The sequence below is a fragment of the Perognathus longimembris genome, chromosome 17 (genome assembly GCF_023159225.1).
Source record: "Perognathus longimembris pacificus isolate PPM17 chromosome 17, ASM2315922v1, whole genome shotgun sequence".
Lineage (NCBI taxonomy): Eukaryota > Metazoa > Chordata > Mammalia > Rodentia > Heteromyidae > Perognathus > Perognathus longimembris.
In genome coordinates, this window is record NC_063177.1 from 55700350 (window position 1) to 55719622 (window position 19273).

Consider the following 19273-nt stretch of genomic DNA (forward strand, 5'->3'; position numbering starts at 1 on the left):
CTAGCCTTGAGCAAAAAGACACCAGAGACAGTGCTCAGGCCCTGAGTTCAAGCCCCAGGACTGGCAACAAAAACAAAACAAATAAACAAAGAGCAGACAGAAATATATACTAAGATGCAGACTCAGGATTCAAGTGCTAAATTTTTTTTTTTTGCCAGTCCTGGGACTTGAACTCAGGGCCTGGGCACTGTCCCTAGCTTCTTTTTGCTCAAGGCTAGCACTCTGCCACTTGAGCCACGGCGCCACTTCTGGCCACTTCTATATATGCGGTGCTATGGAATCGAACCCAGGGCTTCATGTATACGAGGCGAGCACTCTTGCCAATAAGCCATTCACAGCCCTCAAGTGCTGAAATTCTAACACAGAAGCAAACTGCTATTAGAACAAGAACTTTCCCAGATAGAGCTGAGAGTAGTGTGGCCACTGTGAGTGACAGAAGTCCACCACCAGATTAGAAAGTGGAAAATAAGCTGGGTGCTGGTGGCTCATGCTTGTAATCTTAGCTAACCAGGAGGAGGCTGAGATCTTGAGGGTTGTGATTCGAAGCTAGACCAGGTAGTAACGGCCATGAGACTCTTTATCTCCAAAAAAAAGAAGTGGTGTTATGGCTCAAGTGGTAGAGCTAGCCTTGAGCATGAAAGCTCAGAGACAGTACCTAAACCCTGAATTCAAGCTCAAGTAGAAAAAAAGAAGTGAAAAATGGCTGAGTATTAGTGACACATACCTGTAATCCTAGCTACTCGGAAGGCTTGAGATATGAGAATCAGAGTTAGAAGCCAGGTAGGAAAGTCCATGAGATTTTTTTTTTTGGGCGGGGGGGGGGGGGGAAACGCACAACAGTCCTGGGGTTTGAACTCAGGGCCTGGGTGCTGTCCCTGAGCAAACTGTGGTTGTTAAATAACAGGACCAAGTATGTGCCCCCAGAGCAAAGAGAAAGAGGAAGTGGAGGTGCGGGTCAAGTGACAGAGGGCCAACCTTAAGTGAAAAAGCCAAGCCAGAGTGCAAAGCCCTGAGTTCACCACACACACACAAAAAGAGGCCTAGTGGTAGAGTGCTCGCCTCGTATACACAAAGCCCTGGGTTCAATGCCTCAGCACCACATACACAGAAAAAGCCAGAAGTGGCGCTGTGGCTCAAGTGGCAGAGTGCTAGCCTTGAGCAAAAGGAAACCAGGGACAGTGCTCAGGCCCTGAGTCCAAGCCCCAGGACTGACAAAAAAACAAAACAAGCAAACAAAAAAGGTGACACTATCCAAAAAATAAAACACAGAAACATACTCATTACCAGACTTATGAAATCAGAAATGGTGGCCCCTCTGTACAACATCTTAGTAACAATAAAATTGTTTTTAAAAGTAAAAATAAAAGCTGCAGAAACTGTCACCTGGAGTGTTAACCCCTATTTCCTGCATGGGAAGCAGAAAATGCTCCTTATTCTTCTTCCACTTTTCCTTACTTTAAATGTAATGCTAAAATAAAGTATACAGGGTGCCTGGGGCTATCTATGGTTCAAGGGGCAGAGCACTTGGCTAGGAAAGAGGACTTCCTGAGTTCAAACTCTAGTACTGCCAAAAACCAAACCAACAGACACAGCCAAGCAGTACATGCCTGGAACCCCTGCACTCCCAAGGCAGAGGGAAAAGATGACAGCACAGCCTGAGCTAAGAAAAAACTAAATTGTTCAAAAGCCACAGCCATGGTTTTCCCTGTACTTAGCATATACAGGCACTGTACACCAAAGAAGGAGGCGTGGCTACACCTGAAGTACAAGTACAGTGAGTGAGGTAAAGCAAACTCCAGAAGGGGTAGGGACATAGCTCATAGATCAGTGTAATATTTGTCTAGCTGGTGCTGGTAGGTCACATCTGTAATCCTAGCTACTCAGGAGGCTGATATGAGAGGATCACAGTTCAAAACCAGCCTGGGTAATCAAGCATGTGAGACTCATCTTTAGTTAGTCACAGTAAAAGCCAGAAGGGGAGCTGTGGCTCAAGTGGTAGAATGCTAACCTTGAAATAAGATCAAGGCCTGCAGAAGCCTAAGTTCAAGCCCCAGACCTAGACAAAAATAAAGGCTACTACATGTAAATCCATGGGTTCCATTCGCAGCACCAAAAGACAACACGAAACAACAACAACAAAAACGCAAAAGCTCTAGGAAAAGATGACTCCTGTCACTCTGGAAAAGGTCACAAACAACAGTAAAGGTATCCAGTAAAAAGTCTGTGGCTGTGGAAGAACAAATAAATGAATAATAACTTTGTCTTTTTTTTTTTTTTTTCCAGTCCTGGGCCTTGGACTCAGGGCCTGAGCACTGTCCCTGGCTTCTTCCCGCTCAAGGCTAGCACTCGGGCCACTTGAGCCACAGCGCCGCTTCTGGCCGTTTTCTGTATATGTGGTGCTGGGGAATCGAACCTAGGGCCTCGTGTATCCGAGGCAGGCACTCTTGCCACTAGGCTATATCCCCAGCCCCCCTGGCTTCTTTTTGTTCAAGGCTAGCACTCTGCCACCTGAGCCACAGCGCCACTTCCAGCTTTTTCTATATACGTGGTGCTGAGGAATCGAACCCAGGGCTTCGTATATATGAGGCGAGCACTCTACCACTAGGCCATATTCCCAGCCCCTATAACTTTGTCTTTGTCCCTAGTTATCCTGAAGGTAACCTCACTACTAGAACAGAACAATGTTTTGACTAGTGAACAAATACTTGGCCAGCTGCATATTACACTCTCAGTCTAACCCCTAGTGACCACAGAGTTAAGAGTGAAGGAATTTTTGATTCTTCCATTTCTCCACACGGGGGGGGGGGGGGGGGCCGGGGAGGAGGCCCCCAAAATATGCATATATGAAAAAAAGCCAAAAAAATAAAAATTAAAAAGGAGCCGTCACTGACAGGGAATCTTAACTAGAGAAAGAAACAGGACCAAACTGGCAGGCTTGGCGGAAGCAGAGCTGGCAGCGTCCCAGACAAGAAGGTACCCCAAAACATTTGTTCCTATGCATAAAGATGTCTTTGGTGGACTTGGGGAAGAGGTTGTTAGAAGCAGCAAGAAAAGGCCAAGATGACGAAGTAAGAACATTAATGGCAAATGGTGCCCCATTCAGCACAGACTGGCTTGGAACATCGTCCCTCCACCTTGCAGCCCAGTACGGCCATTATTCCACAGAAGTGCTCCTTCGTGCAGGTGTTAGCAGGGATGCCAGAACCAAAGTGGATAGTACTCCTCTGCACACGGCTGCTGCTGATGGACATGCCCACATCGTGGAACTGCTTGTCAGGAATGCTGCAGATGTGAACGCCAAGGACATGCTGAAGATGACAGCTCTACATTGGGATACAGAGCACCACCATCGAGATGTTGTAGAGTTATTTATCAAGTATGGAGCTGACGTCCACGCTTTCAGCAAATTTGATAAATCTGCCTTTGACATAGCGCTGGAGAAGAACAATGCTGAGATTTTGGTCATCCTCCAGGAAGCAATGCAGAATCAGGTGAATGCTAACCCAGAGAGAGCCAACCCTGTGACTAACCCTGTGACTGTGGCTGCTCCATTCATCTTCACCTCAGGAGAGGTGGTTAACCTCGCTAGTCTTGCTTCTTCAACCAACACCAAAACAACCTCAGCTAATTCAGAGGAGCTCAAAGGGAAATTCTGTTGATTCATCAATCCATCAAGTAGTGGACAGTGGAGGCCAGAGAGTCATCACCATCGTGACGGATGGAGTTCCTCTGGGTAATATCCAAACTGCAATTCCTGCTGGAGGCATTGGCCAGCCATTAATTGTAACTGTGCAGGATGGACATCAAGTTCTAACTGTACCTGCTGGTCAGGTTGCAGAGGAAACTATAATTGAAGAGGAAGAGGAAGAGAAAGAGGAAGAAGAGGCAGTGAAGTTGCCATTGACAAAGAGATCAAGGATGGAAGAAATAACAAACACTGGGGAAGAAAGCAAGGAAGGCAACAAAAGAGAATTACTACAGCAGCAATTACAGGAGGCCAATCGAAGAGCTCAGGAATACCGACACCAGCTCCTAAAGAAAGAAAGAGCAGGAGGCAGAACAGTACCGCCTTAAACTAGAGGCTATGGCCCAACACCAGCCTAATGGAGTTGATTTCACCATGGTTGAAGAGATAGCTGAGGTGGACACTGTAGTGGTAACAGAGTGGGAGGTGGAAGAAAGAGGAACAGAAGTCAGGAGTTCAGGAGGCACCACAGAGACTAACACTGGAGTTTCCATAGAAACTGTTTCATCTTAGCATGCAGGGGCCACAACGTGCACTGAGTACATCCTATTCCTCTTAAGAAGAAAATACAAAGACAAACACATAAAAATTAAAAATGTCCTTGAGAAAACTCTAGGAGGATACGAAGCTTGGGCCCAGGAAGGCTCTGCATGCAACTGGAGAATCCAAAGCCATGTTCAGGGAACACTTCTAAGGGACCTAAAGAATAAGGACCAAATTTCTTAGCTTACTTGAATGCGTTAAGCATAGAGGCAAATGAGTGCTGAATGTTGTGGGTTGATTATTTTTATAAATAACTGGTTTTATATGAAAATATTTCAAAATAATCCTTCTAATACATACACGCCAAGAGCCTTTAATAATTATGCCTGAAAATTTCAAGTGACCTGATACTTTCTGTCTTATGTTTTTGGGACTGATTAGAGGGTTATTAGAAGCAAGCTTTGGGGAAATAAAAAGCTTCTAAAGGATCAGGCACACTCAACTATCCGAAGGTAATTTTACTGAAAATAAATTATGAGCTGGGAATGGTGGTGTACATCTATAATCCCAGCACTCAGGAGACTGAGGTAGTAGGATTGCCAGTCTGAGGCCAGCCTGCACTACATAATTTAACTCTGTCACTATCGTGTGTCCATAGCTCAGATGTCAGCTTAAAAAATGGAAATATGTGGGCTGGGGATATGGCCTAGTGGCAAGAGAGCTTGCCTCGTATACATGAGGCCCTGGGTTCAATTCCCCAGCACCACATATACAGAAAACGGCCAGAAGTGGCGCTGTGGCTCAAGTGGCAGAGTGCTAGCCTTGAGCAAAAAGGAAGCCAGGGACAGTGCTCAGGCCCTGAGTCCAAGGCCCAGGACTGACCAAAAAAAAAAAGGAAATATGGCTGGGGGTGTAACTCAGTGGTAGAATGGGTACCTAGCATGGATAAAGCTAGTTCAATTTCCAGCAGCACATACATAACTAAAAATAATAGCTGGGTACAAATGGCTCGTGCCTATAATTCTAATGACTCAGGAGGCTGAGACTTAATGGGTTGAGGTTTGAAGCCAACCCAGGCAGAAAAGTCCAGCACACTACTTCCAGTTAACCAGCAAAATACCAGCCTGGTGATGTAGTAGAGTACCAGCTGTGAGCACGAAAGCCCTGCAAGAGCACAAGGTTATAAGTTCAGGTCCCAGAACTGGCACAAAAAAGAAAAAACCCTGACATCAAGCATTTTAAAACTATGAAGAACACTTGTTTATGTGGGAGAGGTGTTGTATATAACACCCAAGTCCTCTGGCTATGTTTTCAGAGTGCTGGAAAGCGGCTAGCAAAAGGCTTCTTATTGGGCTATGAAAACTGGTCTTAAGATAAAAACTTTGCATTGAATGTATTTTAGGAAATTGTAACCAGGAGAGTAGTCTGAACAACTTGTTTCCAGACATCTGTTTATATAAAATTGAACTCAAACTCTTTAATTTTATAAAATTCTGTTGAATCTTCTGTCATTTGGGATACATGGACTTTTCTATGGCACTTATATCTTACATGCCAAAAAACAAATCATGGAGAGTAATAGAGATGATGAATGCTGATGATTATACTTTTATTTCCATTTGATTTTGAGTGAATAAATTGCTCTGTTTCTCTAAGCTTGGGCCTAATACAGAGCTTTGTGTCTTGTCAATGCATATTGACCAGGGGAATAGCAACTATCTGTGGGATAAAGTGAGAAATCCAAGATTCTGGCCCCTTTGTCTACCCTCCTCCCTTTTCTCCTACTGCCTACTCCCTTCGGTTTAAGTGCTCTCATTGCTTCCTTTTCTTTGTATGTCAGCATGAGGGTTTAAAAGAGAAAGAAACAAAGAAATGGGATGGAGAGAGAAAAGTTGTGAAGAAGTTACATTGTATAGGTTATTGCCTTAGAAATCCAGCTCTCACCATTTTACACTTGCTTGCTTGTTTGTAAATGAGAAGAAACCTGAGAGAGATTGGCCAAGTAAACATTTGAATGATTGATTAGAATGTGGTTTTCTTAATTAAAGGGCATGGGGAAACATGCTTTTGTTTTTTTTTTCCTGGTGCCAGTCCTAAGAATTGAACTCAGGTCCTGGACACTGTTTTGAGCTTTTTTTGCTCGACTAGCACTCTACCACTTGAGACATGGCTCTACTTGGGGGTTTTTTGGTGGTTAATTGGAGATAAGATATAACCTTCCTGTCCAGGCTGGCTTTGAACGGTGATCCTCAGATCTCAGCCTCCTGAGAAGCTAGGATTACTGGCATGAGCCATCAGCACCCATCAAACATGGATTCTTTTTTTTTTGGGAGTCCTGGGCCTTGGACTCAGGGCCTGAGCACTGTCCCTGGCTTCTTTTTGCTCAAGGCTAGCACTCTGCCACTTGAGCCATAGCGCCACTTCTGGCCATTTTCTATATATGTGGTGCTGGGGAATTGAACCCAGAGCCTCATGTATACAAGGCAAGCGCTCTTGCCACCAGGCCATATCCCCAGCCCCACATGGATTCTTAATTTGGAAAATAACTTGACAAGTTAACTTGATTCAATTTACCTTGATCAGTGAAGTAATTTGTAGTGTTCCAAGGTGCAGAATCATTTTGGGCTCAAAACAGACTGAAAATGTAATTCCCCAAGCCAAATTTAGCAAACACAATTGGCTGTTAGAGGCATTTAGACATAGGATTGGTTTTGAAATCAATCTTGGCTACTAGCCACCTAAGCTAGGTTTTCACCTTGGTTTTGAGTACCTAGCACTTCCCAGATGAATACATAAGAGAAAATGTAAAATTGAAACTGCTATCAAATTATCCTATTCCCGTTTGAAGTACTTTCTTTTTCTTCTTCTTCTGAGTCACTTTGGGAATCAAGTGCTAACAATTTGGCTGCCAGGTTGGCATTTCTGGCCTTAGCTTAACTACAAGGGCCAAGAACCAAGAATCATTTAAGGTATCTGTTGCCTTTATTCTTTGTGTACATGTTGGTTTTAGTCCTCCCTCCCCCATTAAGGGAGTAGAGGTTAACCCAAGATATCCAAGCCCAACAACCTCACTCCTGGAGGCACTGATTGGGAATGGGGGTGTCCATCTGACACTCCCTTCTGTGCATATAGAGTCCCCACCTATAGTGAGAATTGAAAAAGATATGTTTGCACTCAAAAAAAAAAAACAAAAAAAACACCTTGAACACAGCTCAAGTCATTTTTGACAATAGAGTATCTAAGATAGGAGTTTATGAGAGAAGAGGTAGGGAGGGAGATGCTTGGGAATAAAGGTATCATTTTTATTTACTTGGAAGAGACTGTTTAGCATCCCAGAAAGAGAAGAAGGATTTGATCTCCAGTTATATTAACATGGAGAGGGTGATGGGTCAGGATACCTTCAAAGTAGTTAGAAATTAAATATTGAAGACTGGAGGTATGACCCAAGTGGTAGAGTGCTAGCTTGGAGCATAAAAGCTGAGAGTGTAAAGCTGAGTGGGGTCAGGCCCCAGAAGAAAAAAAAAATTGAAGGGTCGGACCATTAGTCTTAGCACTCAGGAGACTGAGGCAAAAGGATCAAGAATGGGAGACCAGCCTGGACTACATAGAAATATTGTCTGAAAATAAAAAATAAATTTAGAAAGGAAAGGAAAGACAAAACAAAAAAATCTGAGTACAAGCGGCTCATGTCTGTAATCCTAGTAACTACTTTGGAGGCTGAAATCTGAGGATAACAGTTTAAAGCCAGCCTAGGCAGAAAGATCCAATTAACCAGCAGCAAAAAGCCAGAAGTGGAGCTGTCAGAAGTAGAGCTGTGACTCAAGTGTGGTAGAGTAAACTTGAGTGAAAAAGCTAAGAGACAGCAATGAGGCCGAGTTCAAGCCTACACAAAGGATAAATATTGAATTTTCATAACTGAATCAGCCATGGAAATCATTAAGATGGAGCCTAGTTCTTTGAGTTTAGAAGACTCCAACTGTTTTTGTCGGTCATGGGGCTTGAACTCAAGTCTTGGGTACTGTCCTTGAGCTTTTTCCCTCAAGTCTAGAGCTCTACTGCTTTGAGCCACAGTGCCATTTCCAGTTTTCTGGTAGTTAACTGAAGAGTCTCACCGCCTTTCCTACCCAGGCTGGCTTTGAACAAAGTTCCTTAGATTTCAGCCTCCTAAGTAGCTAGGATTACAAGCATGAGTCACTGGTGCCTGGTGATTCCAACTTTTTTTGGGGGGGTGGGGGGGAGGTGTTGGTTTATTGAGAATCAGCAGAAAATAGTTGAGCACTGGTGCTTGACTCACAGGAACTTGGGAGTTTCAGGTGGTACCTGCTTTAAAATAATGCTGCTTTAGCAATCAGTATTAATGTCAGGAATTCTGACCCTGTATTTGCATTTTGGTCTCAAGCCTTTGTTGTAAAAAGATGGAAAAAAAGAATTTCAATACTGGTTTCAGGGAAATTAACTGTAAATGCATAAATGTACATTCCCTTCCTAACTTTGTGGGACCTCTAAGTTGATGCCAGAGTTAGGGTATCTTGATTAAATCATGAAAGAACTTGGCGTTAGGGTTGTCTGTTTTGAACTCAGTGCCTTAAAAGAGATTCTTTTTCTCTGCCAGATATATATTATTTTTTTTTACTTTGATTTCCCTCTACTTCAGCTTTACCATTGCATTATTAAAATTTCTGTGTCTGTTCAATAATATTAGAAATCTTTGGCACACAAAATAATTTTTATATTGATATAAAATAATTGAATTAAAAAAAAAAGAATGAAGGAAAAGCAAGCACTCTGCTCACTAATGCATATGAAGGTGTGCTCAAGAAGTTTAGATCAGAGTGAGCAAACTTCTATAAAGGGCCAAAGAACAAGTATGTTCAGCTCCATAGGACGTAATTACTCGACCCCACACTGTTTTTTTGTTGTTTTCAGTGCTGGGTCTCGGGCTTGAAGTCTGGTCCTCAGTGCTGAGTTTGCACTGCTTTTTCACTCAAGGCTAACACTTTGCCACATGAGTGACAGCTCCAGTTACAGCATTTTGCTAGTTTATTGCAGACACGAGTCAGCTGGGCTCTGGTGGCTCACACCTGTAATCCTAGCTACTCAGGAGGCTAAGATCTGAAGATCCCAGTTTGAAGCCAGCCCAGGCAAGCAAGTCCACAAGACTCATCTCCAATTAGCCACCAAAAAGCTGAAAGTAGAGCTACAGCTCAAGTGGTAGAGCACTTGCCATGAGCATAGAAGCTCAAAGACAGCACTTAGGCCCTGAGTTCAAACCCCGGATTAGTACAAAAATTTAAAAAAAAAAATCTCAGACGTTTTATGCCTATGCTGGCTTGGAACCATGATCTCAGCCTCCTGAGTAGCTAGAATTAGAGGCATGAGCCACCAGCATCCAACTTAACTCCATGCTTACAGCATTAAAAAAGCTATGGACAGGGCTGGGGGTATAGCCTAGTGGCAAGAGTGCCTGCCTCGGATACACAAGGCCCTAGGTTCGATTCCCCAGCACCACATATACAGAAAACGGCCAGAAGCGGCACTGTGGCTCAAGTGGCGGAGTGCTAGCCTTGAGCGGGAAGAAGCCAGTGACAGTGCTCAGGCCCTGAGTCCAAGGCCCAGAACTGGCAAAAAAAAAAAAAAAGCTATGGACAGGGGCTGGGGATATAGCCTAGCGGCAAGAATGCTTGCCTCGTATACATGAGGCCCTGGGTTCAATTCCCCAGCACCACATATACAGAAAAAAAATGGCCAGAAGTGGAGCTGTGGCTCAAGTGGCAGAGTGCTAGCCTTGAGCAAGAAGAAGCCAGGGACAGTGCTCAGGCCCTGAGTCCAAGACCCAGGACTGGCCAAAAAAAAAAAAAAGCTATGGACACAGCCAAGCAACACAGCTGTCTGCAAAACACCATCTACACAAATCATGGGTAAGAAGTCACCATGCCAAAGCCTCAATGACAACAGACTCAAAGGAGTGAAGATAGGAAACGACTCTTCAACCTGTCTTCCTAGACAGCAAAACTGACATGGCATGATTTCTTCACACAGACCTGTGTTCCAAACCAAGTCCTTCCCTTCAGACAAGTAGCTGACTCCATTGTATATTCTACACTGAGACCAGTAGCTTCTCCTGATAATTCCAGAGTTCTAAAACATCAGTCAGACCTTCTTAGCAGTAACAGCAAAACAGTTGTGTTTGCTGCTCATCGACCCAGAAAACAGATTCTCTGCACTGTGGCCAATGAGCATGACAGTAAGTAGAGAACCAGAAGGAGGAAACAGGAAAAACCCTAAGCAGCCTCGGGTAGTCAATGGGCTGGGGTCCTTCCTATTCCATGGTCTCCTAGGTGATCACTTACTTGATTTTTAGCAAATGGAGGGATTTGCTGGACGATGCTGTTATCTCTCCAGTCTTGTTTCTATTGATGTAAACTGAGAAGCCATTGTTTTGAAAGCCAAACTCCTTTGCAACCTAAAAGCCCAGAGATTTGATTTAAAAAAAAGTAATAGTACATATTACACATATTACACATTACAATAGAACAACAGTTCCTCATTAGCCAAACTCATTATGTCACTCTCACTTAAGGAAATGTATACCATTCATGCAAGGGCCAATACAAAGAGGAAAAGCAGCCCAAAATAAAGGGCTTCTGTAAATGCATTTAATAATCTGAAGCAAGGGATATGGCCTAGTGGCAAGAGTGCTTGCCTCGTATACATGAGGCCCTGGGTTCAATTCCCCAGCACCACATATATAGAAAACGGCCAGAAGTGGCGCTGTGGCTCAAGTGGCAGAGTGCTAGCCTTGAGCATAAAGAAGCCAGGGACAGTGCTCAGGCCCTGAGTCCAAGGCCCCAGGACTGGCCAAAAAAAAAAAAATCTGAAGCAAGATTTGTCCAGTTTTATTTATTTTTCCCAGTTAAGTGTATTTTCATAGAGCCTTTCCTTTTATAAATACACTGAGTTAACAAAATATCAAAAAAAAAGAATCTGAAGCAAGAAGCTGGGAATGTGGTTTAACGGTAGAGTGCTTGCCTAGCATGCATGAAGCCCTGGGTTTCAATTCCTCAGCACCACATACACAGAAAAGGCTGGAAGTAGCACTGTGGCTCAAGTGGTAGACGTGCTCGCCTTGAGCAAAAGAAGCTCAGGGACAGTGGTGAGGCTCTGAGTTCAACTCCCAGGACTGGCAAAAAAACAACAGCAGCAAAAAGCAGGGCTAAGCACCAGTGTCATCTTAGCTACTCAGAAGACTGATACCTGGACAATTATGGATTGAAACCAGCCCAGGCAGAAAAACTCACAAAAAAACATGTCCAAATGAACTAGCAAAAAGCCAGCCGGGAGGCATGGCTCAAGTATTAGTGTCAGCCAAGCAAGCAGGCCTAGTTAAGGCAGTGTAGGACCCACGTTCAAATCCTGAAACTGGCAACAAAAAATTCACGACCAGAGCTGGGCACTGGTGGCTCACACCTTCAATCCTAGCTATTCGGGAGGCTGATGTCTGAGGATTATGGTTCAAAGCCAGCCTGGGCAGGAAAGCCCATGAGACTCATTTCCAATTATCCACCAGAAAATCAGAAGTGGTGCTGTGGCTCAAGTGGTAGAGAGCTAAGTTTTGAGCTGAAGAGCTGAGGGACAGCACCCAGGCCCAGAATTCAAGTCCCAAAAACAACACAAAAAAAATTCAGGAAGTACAAGACACATGGTACAATGTCGAATTACTAATCATGAAGCCCTGAGTTTAAAATCCAGTACTGCCATGTGCCACCCCCACGCCAAAAAAAAGTGTGAAGCAAATACTCATGGTCACGTGTAGAAAGTTTAATTTCTACTTTTGAATGAAGTACAAATTCACAATTCCAAATATGAACACTAAAAACAGAGGTACAATGAATTAAAAAATGTGCCAGGCACTCTGCTACATGCCAGGAAGTCAAACATAAATTCAACAAACACTAAGCAATCCTACATGCTGGGACCCAGAAGGTTTGATTACTAAGGACCCAAGAGGGGCTAAGAATATGGCCCAGTGGCAAGAGTGCTTTCCTCGTATACATGAAACCCTGGGTTCGATTCCCCAGCACCACATATATAGAAAACAGCCAAAAGTGGTGCTGTGGCACTATGGTAGAGTACTAGCCTTGAGCAAAAAGAAGCCAGGGATAGTGTTCAGGCCCTGAGTCTAAGGCCCAGGACTGGCCAAAAAAAAAGGATACAAGAATGAATTTAAAGCCAGGCCAGCAATTCTACCTACTAAGTAGGCTGAGATGTAAGAATTTAGAAAGACAAAGTTGAGCTAAGCGCTAGTCACTCTAATCCTAGCTACTCAGGAAGTTGAAATCTGAGGAACAGGGTTCAAAGCCTGTCCAGGAAAACAAATTCCAGAGACTCTTATCTCTAATTAACCAAAAAAAAAAAAAAAACATAGCAGGAAGTAAAGGTGTGGCTGAGACAGTAGAGCCAGTTTTAAGCCAGCCTTGAAGAAAAAGCCAAGTTAAATCTAGATGTCCTGGGCTGAGAATATAGCCTAGTGGCAAAAAGTGCTTGCCTCATATACATGAAGCCTTGGGTTCGATTCCTCAGCACCACATATATAGGGAAGGCCAGAGGTGGCGCTGTGGCTCAAGTGGCAGAGTGCTAGCCTTGAGCAAAAAAGAAGCCAGAGACAGTGCTCAGACCCTGAGTCCAAGGCCCAGGACTGGCAATCAATCAATCAATCAATCAATCAATAAATAAGGGCTGGGAATATGGCCTAGTAACAAGAGTGCTTGCCTCATATACATGAAGCCCTGGGTTCAATTACCCAGCACCACATATATAGAAAATGGCCAGAAGTGGCACTGTGGCTCAAGTGGCAGAGTGCTAGCCTTGAGCAAAAAGAAGCCAGGGACAGTGCTCAGGTCCTAAGTCCAAGACCCAGGACTGGGGGAAAAAAAAAGAAATAATAAAGTAATTGTAATAAAAGGGTAAGATACCATCATGGAGGATCCTACTGTTAAATGTGGGATCCTGAAAGAGAAGGATCCCTTTGCTTGTTTTTGTCCAGTCCTAGGGCTTCAACTCTGGGCCTCAACTCTGGGCCTCAACACTGTCCCTGAGCTTTTGTGCTCACGGCCAGCATTCTACCCCTTGAGCTCCACTTCCAAAGTAATGTTTTTTCTATGGAGAAAGCAATGCACACTAATGCCAAGAGTGGGAACATTTTGCCAGGAGCTTTATCTGTTTGATGGGAGAAGAAAGGAAATGAGGAAAGGAGAGGAAAACGCACAGATGGGAACAGTGAAGAGTGAGGGGACTCTGAAAAGTCAACGTGCACACCCATGGTACCTTTTTCAAAAAGGTTGCAGCTGTTTCTCTTTTTGTTGCTGTGATCCGCTTTACTCCATCCGGAGACTGGACTCGGATGATCTGTTATAAATTTAAAAAGATGATTACTTGGGCCTAGTAAGATGTTGATCTACTTTCAAAACCCTCATCCGCAATCTTTCAGCATCTAAGCAAACATCATCCTTTCCATTTCAATACCTCTCTCTATACATATCTGTAGTAGAGAAGCACAATGGTGAGCTCTACCTCCTTAAGCTAAGTGGGCAGCCTGAGTATGGTCCTGATTCAAAACCCTTGTTTCATACAGAAAAATACCTCAATATCTAATCATTATTTATAGTTATATCTGAAACACTTTTTTTTCTTTCAACTTACAAAATCAAGAAAGAAAAAAATGGGCTGGGGATATGGCCTAGTGGCAAGAGTGCCTGCCTCGGATACACGAGGCCCTAGGTTCGATTCCCCGGCACCACATATACAGAAAACCGCCAGAAGCGGTGCTGTGGCTCAAGCGGCAGAGTGCTAGCCTTGAGCGAGAAGAAGCCAGGGACAGTGCTCAGGCCCTGAGTTCAAGGCCCAGGACTGGCAAAAAAAAAAAAAAAAAGAAAAAAATTAAAAACATCATGAATGGCTGAGTTCTTTACAAAACATCTCCTTATTCTAGAATCTATATACACAACAGAATGACAAGGAATTACAGAAAATCTTGTTATTTACTTTTAGTTGTTTTTATTTTTTTAAATAAAGGTCTAGACACGGTGGTGCGTGCCTATAATCCCAGCTACATAGGAGTTCAAGGCCATCCCAGATAAGGTAGCAAGACAGTTAAAAAAAAAAAAAAAAGGACAAAAGAAGAGAGATTGGCAGAGCTGCTCAAGAGTAGAGTGTCTATTTAGCAAGTACAAGCCCAGAGTTCAAACCACAGCACCATCATAAAGAAAAGGGGGACGCTGGGCCATAGCTTAATTGGTACAACTTCAACTACTTATCTAACATTCAGGAAGCCCTCAAGAGAAAGAGGGTGAGAAAGGAAGGTGGGCAGGTCTTTCACCCCATAATCAATTTTAACAAGAGTTTAACAAAATATTTTCAGGGGGACAGGGGAGGTGGGGAAAAAATGAGGGAGGTAACAAGTTGAACAGGAAATGTACTTGCTGCCTTACATATGAAACTGTAACCGCTCTGTACTCCACTTTGACAATAAAGGGGAAAAGTGTGAAAAATATTTTCGTAGCAAGCATAAAGAAGGTGGAAGACTTTACTAAACATGCACTACTTTCTAGGCCTTATTTTTTACACTGATGAAGTTCTTTCAAGGGAAAGTGATTACGCTGGCTGCTATACCAGTCCCTGCTTTAGTCAGAGAGCATGAACTAGCATGCCCCAAAATAAAGCAACCGCTGGCCAATCACCGGAGGAGTGAGAGGGGAGAAACAAGCGCATGCCAGAAAATGTTCACACTGTAGTTTCTCCTAACAATACTAAGTAGATGAAAAAAGTGGCAAGGCATTGTTTTAAAAGATTTCCACTGATACACAATATGCCACAATGGCTGTCAACCAAGTCCATTGTTAGCAAACTAAGAGTAATAACTGGGCATGACAGCGTTTCTTTTTTTCTTTTTCTTTTTGCCAGTCCTGGAGCTTGGACTCAAGGCCTAGGCACTGTCCGTGGCTTCTTTTTGCTCAAGGCTAGCACTCTACCACTTGAGCCACAGCGCCACTTCTGGCTTTTTCTGTATATGTAGTGCTGAGGAATCGAACCCAGGGCTTCATGCATGCTAAGCAAGCCCTCTACCACTAAGCCACATTCCCAGCCCATGATAGCCTTTCTTAATCCTAGCACTCAGGAGGCTGGGGCCGAAGAATAGTTAAAACCGAGCTACATAGTGAGACCCTGTCTCAGAAAATATAACCTAGGGCTGGGTGCTAGTGGCTCATACTACCACCTACTCAGGAGGCTGAGATCTGAGGACTGTAGTCCAAAGTGAACTCGAGCAGTAAAGTCCATGAGACTCTCATCTCCAATGAACCATCAGAAAACCAGAAGTGGCACTGTGGCTCAAGTGGTAGAGCACTAGCCTTGAGCCGAAGAGCTCAGGGACAGCACGCGGGTGTGTGCGTGTGCGTGTGTGTGTGTGTGTGTGTAAAATGTATAACCTAGCTTTTCCTAAAATAGCATGGCCCTTTCTCTTCTGACAACTTTCACTTGACTTTGCCCCTATATGTTCTCAACTTTTTTTCAGACTTTGTCCTGAATAATTCTGATTGCTAAAGAGCAAAAAACACCATGTACATTTCTGGTGTGTGTGTGTGTGTGTGTGTGTGTGTGTGTGTGTGTGTGTGTGTGTGTGTGTGTGTGTGTGTGTGTGTGTGTGTGTGTGTGTGTGTGTGTGTGTGTGTGTGTGTGTGTGTGTGTGTGTGTGTGTGTGTGTGTGTGTGTGTGTGTGTGTGTGTGTGTGTGTGTGTGTGTGTGTGTGTGTGTGTGTGTGTGTGTGTGTGTGTGTGTGTGTGTGTGTGTGTGTGTGTGTGTGTGTGTGTGTGTGTGTGTGTGTGTGTGTGTGTGTGTGTGTGTGTGTGCGCCAAGCCTGGGACTTTTTTTTTTGGCTTGTTTTGTTTTTTTGCCAGTCCTGGGGCCTGAACTCAGGGCCTGAGCACTGTCCCTGGCTTCTTTTTGCTCAAGGCTAGCACTCTACCACTTCCAGCTTTTTCTAATTATGTGGTGCTGAGGAATCGAATCCAGGGCTTCATGTACACGAGGCAAGCACTCTACTGCTAGGTCATATTCCCAGCCAAGCCTAGGACTTTTGAACTCAGGCCCAAGGCGTAGTCCCTCCCAGAGCTATTTTCTCAAGGCTAGTGCTCTACCACTTGAGCTACAGCTCCACTTCCTTCTACTTCTTAATCATATCTAATTTTGTCATTCCCACTCACCAGTGTTAAATGCAAATATAAATTATTTATTTTGACAACTAATTTTTAGTGCTCTTCATTCTAGGTTTAATGTTTAGAGAAAATACACACCCCAAGGTAAATATGTTCATTGTCCATTCAGATATCTATCTCCAACACTGAAGCATGTTAAAAAGCAATGAACTCTGCTGGACACCAGTGGCTCACACCTGTAATCCTAGCTACTCAAGAGACTGAGATCTGAGGATCAAGGTTCAAAGCCAATTTGGGTAGGAAAGTCCCAATGAGACTCTTATCTCCAATTAATGACTCAAAAAACTGGAAGTGGAGCTTTGGCTCAAAGTGGTAGAGCCCTAGCCTTGAGGAAAAGAGCCCAGGAAGAGCACTCAGGCAGAGGTCAAGCCCTACAACAAACCAAACAACAACAAAAAAGTGACTGAGGGCTGGGAATATGGCCTAGTGGCAAGAGAGCTTGCCTCATACACATGAGGCCTGGGTTCGATTCCCCAGCACCACATACACAGAAAATGGCCAGAAGTGGCGCTGTGGCTCAAGTGGCAGAGTGCTAGCCTTGAGCAAAAGGAAGCCAGGGACAGTGCTCAGGCCCTGAGTCCAAGGCCCAGGACTGGCAAAAAAAAAAAAAAAATGAGGAAAGAAGAAAGGAGGGCCAGGTGCTGATAACTCACGCCTGTAATCCTAGCCACTACTCAGGAGGCTGAGATTTGAGGATGGCAGCTCAAAAAAACAAACAACCACCAAAAAGAAAAAACAGCCCAGGAAGGAAAGTCCTTGAGACTCCGGAGACTCTCATCTCCAATTAACTACTGAAAAAACCAGAAGTGGCACTGTGGCTCAAAGTGGTTGAGCACTAGCCTTGGGAAAAGAGCTCAAGGACAGAGCCAGGACCCCCCCCCCAAAAAAAAATGGGGGGTGGGAATGGAAGGAAGGATGGGGGAAAAAATAGCACAGAAAACTTTTTTTTCTTGGGAGAGTTAGAACTAGTAAAACATAAATCACCGTCACCACAAAATTTTAATTTATTTTTTTTTTGCCAGTCCTGGGGCTTGGACTCAGGGCCTGAGCGCTGTCCCTGGCTTCTTTTTGCTCAAGGCTAGCACTCTGCCACTTGAGCCACAGCGCCACTTCTGGCCTTTTCTGTGTATGTGGTGCTGGGGAATCAAACCCAAGGCTTCATGCATGTTAGGCAAGCACTCTGCCACTAGGCCACATTCCCAGCTGACCACAGAACTTTAAAAAAAAAAAAAAAAAAACTCTTTCTGAACTTACAGAAAAAGAAAAGCCAATGAAAGCAATTCTGGATGGTGTTTTAATTCCTTGCAGCCTAATGCCCAATGCCCTCCTGAGAGCCTAGACTCATACGAATAAGTAGAAAAAGTCTAGAACTCACTTGGAACAGTTGCTTAAACTCATTTAAAAAAAAAAATCATGGCAAGCAACGAGAAAATTTGAAAGCAGTTCTGGGTTCTGATAAACTGACCTATTTCTGGGCAAGTCATCCAAGCTGGTAAATGTTATTTTTAAAAGGCGTCAGCCTTTGAGGTGTCCCTAGGGTGTTGTCTCCATTCCGCCCATCTCTGGAGGAGAGAAACTCGCACTGGGGGTGGGGAGGGCCGGGGGCCCCTGAAGGCAGCGCCCCGGGACGCGGGCGCCCTGAGGGGAGAGCCTGGAGCTCCGGCCGGGCGCGGAGAACGCCACGCGCCCTTAGCAACACCGGGGGGCCACCGGCGAGGCTGTGGCGGGCGGGAGCGCCGGCGCTGCCGGTCACGCGGCGGTGCCCCCGCCCCCCGCCCCGGGCCTCGGAGCGGGATCCAGTCTCCCGTGGGCCGGCCGGCTCCCCCCTCCACCCGGCCCCGCCGGCCACACCGACGCGGGGAGGAACGCTGCCCGGCCTGGCTTCCCGGTCCCCGCGGTGACACTTCGCACGTTGCGGGGAGAGGCGCGGGGCTGCGTCCCGGCGCGGGGAAAAAGTGCCACTGCACAAGTTTCCCCGAGCCCGCGGGGGCGACGCCGCCCGGCCGCGGGGAGGGAGGCTCGAGCCCGGGCCCGGCGGGCGGGGAGGCGGCGCGGGCGCCCGAGGCCGGGGTCGCCCCGCCGGCCTCCTCCCGCCGCCGGGCGCGGCCCGGGCGGGCGCGGGGGCCGAGCCGGCCGCCCCGGGCCCCGGGCCCCCGCCGCGCGCGGCCCGCCCAGGGCGCCGGCAAATCTGCTGCCTCATCCCGGCGCCCGCTCCCGCCCGGCCGCCGCACTCACGATGCTCTCGGCCATGGCGTCCGCGTCGGCCTCCGCGGCCGGGCCCCGGGTCGCCGCCGTCGCCGCTGCCTGCCGCCCCACGGGCCTCGAAGCCCCGGCCTCAGCCCCGGCCCCGGCCTCCCGCCGCCGCCGCCACCGCCGCTCCAGCTTCGCCGCCCGGCTACGCCAGTCGCCCCGACGTCCGGTGTCTCGCGGAACGCGCTCCGCCGGCGGCGCGGCCCCGAAACCGGGTTCCGGGTCCGCCAACGGCCGGGAGGCGCATGCGCCCCGCGCAGCTCGGCCCGCGCCTCGGCCCCGCCCCGCGCGGAGTCCCGGCACGCATGCGCACAGCCAGCCGGGGCGCGGCGTCCGGAGGCCACGCCCCCGGCCTGTGGCTTTCTCCACCGGAAGCCGTGTCTTCGCCTCTTGGCCCCGGGTCCGAGGCGTGGTAGCTGACCGGTGACTGTAAAGTCACAGGCCGTGACAGTCTCCCACCGAGGGCCGTGCCTTTCCGCCCGGTGGACGCCAGAGGGCGGAGCTTGTCGCGCCCCTTTGGTGCCGG

The 19273-nt window shown here is 46.3% G+C and overlaps 2 protein-coding genes across 2 annotated transcripts in view; one reads left to right on the top strand and one right to left on the bottom strand.

Moving 5' to 3' along the window:
- Nploc4 (NPL4 homolog, ubiquitin recognition factor) overlaps positions 1-18931 on the bottom strand; it is a 69326-nt gene extending 50395 nt beyond the window's left edge. The window contains exons 1-3 of the mRNA XM_048366766.1: positions 18733-18931; positions 13553-13633; positions 10579-10691 (exon numbers count right to left, since the gene is read on the bottom strand). Of these exons, the coding sequence (XP_048222723.1) occupies positions 10579-10691; positions 13553-13633; positions 18733-18747 (209 nt within the window). The 5' untranslated portion in view covers positions 18748-18931. The remainder of the gene's footprint in view (positions 1-10578; positions 10692-13552; positions 13634-18732) is intronic.
- LOC125366217 (GA-binding protein subunit beta-2-like) lies at positions 2808-4730 on the top strand. Its single transcript, XM_048366767.1, is given in 3 exon segments — positions 2808-3640; positions 3642-4035; positions 4037-4730. Coding segments are annotated over 3 exon segments (1251 nt in total). The 5' UTR covers positions 2808-3005; the 3' UTR covers positions 4259-4730.
- Positions 18932-19273: the final 342 nt, after the last annotated feature.